Source organism: Saprolegnia parasitica, assembly GCF_000151545.1.
Source record: "Saprolegnia parasitica CBS 223.65 unplaced genomic scaffold supercont2.612, whole genome shotgun sequence".
Lineage (NCBI taxonomy): Eukaryota > Oomycota > Saprolegniomycetes > Saprolegniales > Saprolegniaceae > Saprolegnia > Saprolegnia parasitica.
In genome coordinates, this window is record NW_012157006.1 from 1 (window position 1) to 4,614 (window position 4,614).

General features: G+C 59.1%; 3 protein-coding genes across 3 annotated transcripts; 2 read left to right on the forward strand and 1 right to left on the reverse strand.

Annotated features, from left to right (window-relative positions):
• Positions 1-116: 116 nt before the first annotated feature.
• On the forward strand, positions 117-467 carry SPRG_17523 (hypothetical protein; the record flags this gene model as incomplete). Its single annotated transcript, XM_012356846.1, has 1 exon — positions 117-467. A coding segment is annotated over one exon (351 nt), but the record flags the coding sequence as incomplete, so codon positions are not given.
• Positions 468-612: 145 nt separating this feature from the next.
• SPRG_17524 (hypothetical protein) lies at positions 613-3,127 on the reverse strand (the record flags this gene model as incomplete). The annotated part of the gene is made up of 14 exons (XM_012356847.1): positions 613-666; positions 717-837; positions 882-1,008; positions 1,059-1,301; positions 1,349-1,469; positions 1,519-1,604; positions 1,656-1,765; positions 1,823-1,990; positions 2,040-2,158; positions 2,205-2,267; positions 2,324-2,404; positions 2,456-2,596; positions 2,640-2,981; positions 3,038-3,127. The coding sequence occupies 14 exons, from the start codon at positions 3,125-3,127 to the stop codon at positions 613-615; spliced, it is 1,866 nt and encodes a 621-aa protein (XP_012212237.1).
• Positions 3,128-3,316: 189 nt separating this feature from the next.
• Positions 3,317-4,589, forward strand: SPRG_17525 (hypothetical protein; the record flags this gene model as incomplete). The annotated part of the gene is made up of 4 exons (XM_012356848.1): positions 3,317-3,340; positions 3,397-3,460; positions 3,502-3,663; positions 3,714-4,589. Coding segments are annotated over 4 exons (1,126 nt in total), but the record flags the coding sequence as incomplete, so codon positions are not given.
• Between the last annotated feature and the right edge of the window lie 25 nt (positions 4,590-4,614).

Consider the following 4,614-nt stretch of genomic DNA (forward strand, 5'->3'; position numbering starts at 1 on the left):
TGCACTCGGCACAGCGACGAGTGCCCACGACACGCGGTTCGCCGACGCGCCGCTTTTGAGCCGCAAGGTAAACGCCAAAGACGTGAGGAGTATCAATGTATCAAGAAAAATCGTAGCACCAAGTGAGCTGGTCGGGTGTGCGGGCGCTCAAGGCCGACATTTCGCGGCTTCGACACGTGCTCCAGGACAAGGAAGACCGCATCGGAAAGCCGCAGGCCGCTTTGGACGCGGTGTTGGCGCAGATTGCGTCGCTCCTTCAACCTCGCGCCCAGGACGACGATGTCGCGGGGTCAAATCCGGCTCGGGACCACGCTGTGCCGCATGCGATCGCGTGCTCTCTCGACGATGTGAGTGCGCTCGAGCGCGTCTTTTGCACGTCGCGCGGCAGCAACGTTCCGCACCCCGCGATCTGCTACTTCTTGCGGCACGTGCTTGCGGCGCCAGACGAGGCACCCGACAAGCCGTGAGTCCCTCCTCGGTCAAAATTCGCAAAAATCGCAAAAATCGCAAAAATCGCAAAAATCGTACTTTTCCTCCACCAAGACGTGCAAAGCGGTACGAGGGGTACTGAAGAGTTCCTCAGGGCGGTACGCGATACAAACGGCGCCCTCTCTATCGAAACACGGTCGTGTGCTGGAGGCTGCTCAGCAAGAGTAACAAGAGGTCCTAACACGAGGCCACTCTCGACACCAGATACCACAGTCGCATGCAATTACCTGCAACACCTTGTCGGACGGGCCCTGCTTGCGCTTTTCAAAAATGAGCGTCAAGTAGACGCACGCGTCGACGCGAGCCACCGCATACGTACTCGCGGGCTTCTTCTCGTGGTGGATCGTTCTATGATTGCAATGAGAAAACCAATCGCAGCGCGCATCGAATACATGGGCGACGTGTGGGCCGTCTTGGCCTTGGCGTCCCACGGCGGAAGGTCCTGGAGCAGGCCCACGAGGTTGGGAAAGTGCCGCGGCACAAAGTGCTCGGGCGGCTCGGCCTTGGGGTAGCAGTAGACTAGCGAGGATTGCGTGGCCGATGCATCTCGGAAATCCACGAGGACGTACCGACGGGAAACGACGCAACACCCCACAGCGGCGCGAATTCCCCGTGAATGTCTTCGTCGTAGCGCGACACTTTACCGAAATACGTCTTGTTGGCGGCGCGAATCCGGTTTGCCGACGACTTTTTCGGGCCCGCGATCGTTTGCGACGGACAGAGGTAGCCTTTGGCGTGGAAGGCGCCCGGAGGAAGGGCCGCCGCGTCGAGCACGAGCATGAGCTGCGCGCTCTCGCTGTGGTCGCGCAAGACTAGACACGCAGTCGTTCATGCAAGCCCGATCGCAGTTGCAACGTACAGTGGCGAGAAAAAAACGTATCGATGAGCTCCGTGTACGAAAGGCCGACGTGGTTGACGATGGATTTCGGCGCCGGCAAAATGCCCCGCGGCTGCATGTGTCCGTCGATTTGGTCGAGCCACTAGTGAGATGTATTTGACATGCGGTATGGCATCCTTGCATCCGCGTACTCTGTGAAAGTAGAGCGTAAACTTGGCGACGAGCGACTGGAAGAGCTTTTTGGACCACCGAAAGAGCGGCAGCACGATTGCGTCATCTAGACACGTCACGATGACATACCATTTGATTGACGTGTCGGCAGACGCACCAAACGGCACGGCGTGCTGCGAGTTGGAGAGCGAGTGCGCACTGGGCTGCAGCACGTTCGACGACGACTCGCCACGCTTTAGAAGCTTTGCGATCGGATGCGGCTTGGCACTACATTGGCAGTAGTGTCTCTCAGTGGATAGACTGCAGAACGCTTTGGATGGATACCTTAGGTGCACCTTGTTTTCCAACGACGGGCGGCCTGGCGGCGTCGGGAGCACGCGGTCCGAGTTGCGGGATGTGCGCGAAGTGCGCAGATCCGTATTGGTGGCGTCCGGTGACTCGTCGTCGTCGTCGTCGGCTTGGTCCAAAAGGTCGGCCCACACGCCGAGCTGCCTAGTACATGCACCAACATCGTCGCCTCGCTCCATACGACAAGACGCACTGTTTGAGCTTGTGCAGCGCCATGATCGAGTGGAGGTAGTTGTACTGCGAGAGCATCATCTCGCACTTGAGCGCGGCGCGAATCGTTTGCACCTCCATCGTCGCCGCCGTTTGAAGCGCCTATCAACATGATCGTCTCTGCGATCGAAATGGCGTGCTCGCGTACGTAGAAGAAGGGATGCTCGAGCGTGCGCAGAGCGTTTTGGATGTTTTCAAGCGACTGCTCCTTCTGGAGACGCATACATGAACAACAAACAACGTCCAGATTCAGGGGGTAGAAAGCACCTCTTTGTAGTCGAAGAGGTAATGGACATGCGGCTTCTCGCGCGCGAGGCCGAGGTAGAAGGACACGAGAAGGAGGCGTTGCTACGCACGGAGGTCGGTCCTTGCCAACAAGCACAAGAAGAATCGTAGTACCTCAAAGTACCGGCTGCACTGGTCGAGGAAGGCCTTGTACTCGACGATGCGCATGGACGGCGGGCCCTCATAAAACTGATCGAACTCGGAGAGGTTGGACGCGACCGACCCGACGCTGGACGGGTTCTCGTTGAGAAAGGTCTAGTTCGCTATGAGCACGGACGCCATGGTGGAGCTAGCGTACTTGGTCGCTCTGCCACGAAAACCTTAGCGAGTCGTAATAGCCAGAGGGGGCGACTACCGTGGGGGTGCTGCACTTGGCAGCGAGCGAATACCCGCCTTTGTCCACGTCCGACTCGGACCCGGCCTTGTCGCGCCGATGAAAATGCAACAAGTCGGCGCACACGAGGCTCTGCGTCTTGAGCTGGAGGTACAAGCTGCGCAGCGTGTCCTTGTACAAGTACTCGGGCTGCAAGTACGTCATCTTGTGGTACGTGGATTCGCAGTCGGCCCACATGTGCAGCATGCGCGAGAGGTGGCGCCACTCGCGGTTCCCGTCTTGCTCGAGCGGAACGCCGTCTTTCGCCTGCGCAGCGCCGTCATGTGACCGTCATGGCCCACCAAGTAGGAAGAGGAGCGTACGTTCTTGTAGCGGTAGTTGGCCATCGCGTCCAGGAACGACGGCAAATGCGCTTGGAGGAGCTCGCTCAGCTCGAGCTGCGCCTTGGACATGACGATGAAATTTGTTCCAACGTTGCGTCGCCGAATTTATCCGGAATTCCAAAGCCGGTATGAATTCCGGATACGAGGCAAGAAATAGGCTCCCGTCACTAAAAGTGGCATATGCCGCGTTTAAGAGCGAATATCCGGTATTTCGCGCCGAGCCAAGCAAGCGGTCCAAACGAACCGGCAGCCTTTACGATGTCCTTCCTGACTGCTGCGCTGGTAGATGACCTCGGCGAGCTCGGGCTACGTGAGGCTCATGGAGCCTCTTCCTCTAGGGCGATGACCTGACCCGCCAGATCCACGCCTCCAAGATCTTGGTCGTCGGCGCCGGTGGCATCGGTACGTCGAGGCTCGTCGTCGTTCGCTCAGCTAGTTACTAGGCTGCGAGCTTCTCAAGAACCTCGTCTTGAGCGGCTTCGTGGACATTACGATCGTGGACCTCGACACGATCGATGTGTCCAACTTGAACCGGCAGTTCCTCTTCCGCTCGCAGCACGTGGGCATGAGCAAGGCGATCGTGGCCCGCGAGGTCGCGCTCCAGTGTAGCTCGCTGCTCGATGCTCGTTGGTCCTTAAACCTCCTATGCATGTAGTCAATCCGTCGGCCAAGATCACGGCGCACCACGAAAACATCAAGTCGAGTCGGTACGCGATCGAGTACTTTGAGCAGTTTGCGCTCGTGCTCAACGCCCTCGACAACGTCGACGCGCGCAAGCACGTCAACCGGCTCTGCCTCGCGGCCAACGTCCCGCTCATCGAGAGCGGCACGACCGGCTACCTCGGCCAAGTCTCGGTCATTAAGAAGGGCGAAACCGAGTGCTACGAATGCACGGAGAAGGCGACAGCCAAGGTGTACCCGATCTGCACGATCCGCAGCACGCCCGACAAGATGGTGCACTGCATTGTCTGGGCGAAGGAGTGCTACAAGCTGCTCTTTGGGAAGACACAGGACTCGATGCTCTGGGAGGACCCGACCAACGACGACAAGTCGGCCTTCATGGACAGCATCCTGGCGCGGGACCTTGCGCCGACCGAGTATGCGCGCGGCGTCTTCCGCGGTCTCTTTGAGCACGAGATTCAAAAGAAGCTCGACATCAAGACGTACAAGACAGCGACCAAGATGCCCCGGACGATCGTTCTCGACGATCTCTCGCTGCCGCCGCCGCCCGTCGACAAGTGGCACGACCGCATGCTCTGGTCGCTCGACGCCTGCGCGCAGACGTTCCTCGATACGGTCGCCACGATTCTCGCATCCAACGACGACGTCGGGAGCCTCGAGTTTGACAAGGACGATGCGCACGCGATGCACTTTGTCGCGGCCGCCGCCAACCTCCGCGCGCACGTCTTCCAGATTCCGATGGAGTCGCTGTTTGCGTGCAAGGGCATCGCGGGCAACATCATTCCAGCGATCGCAACGACCAACGCGATCGTCGCCGGCCTCCAAGTGCTCGAAGCGTTCAAGCTCATTCGTCTCTCGCTCGAGACGACCAAGTC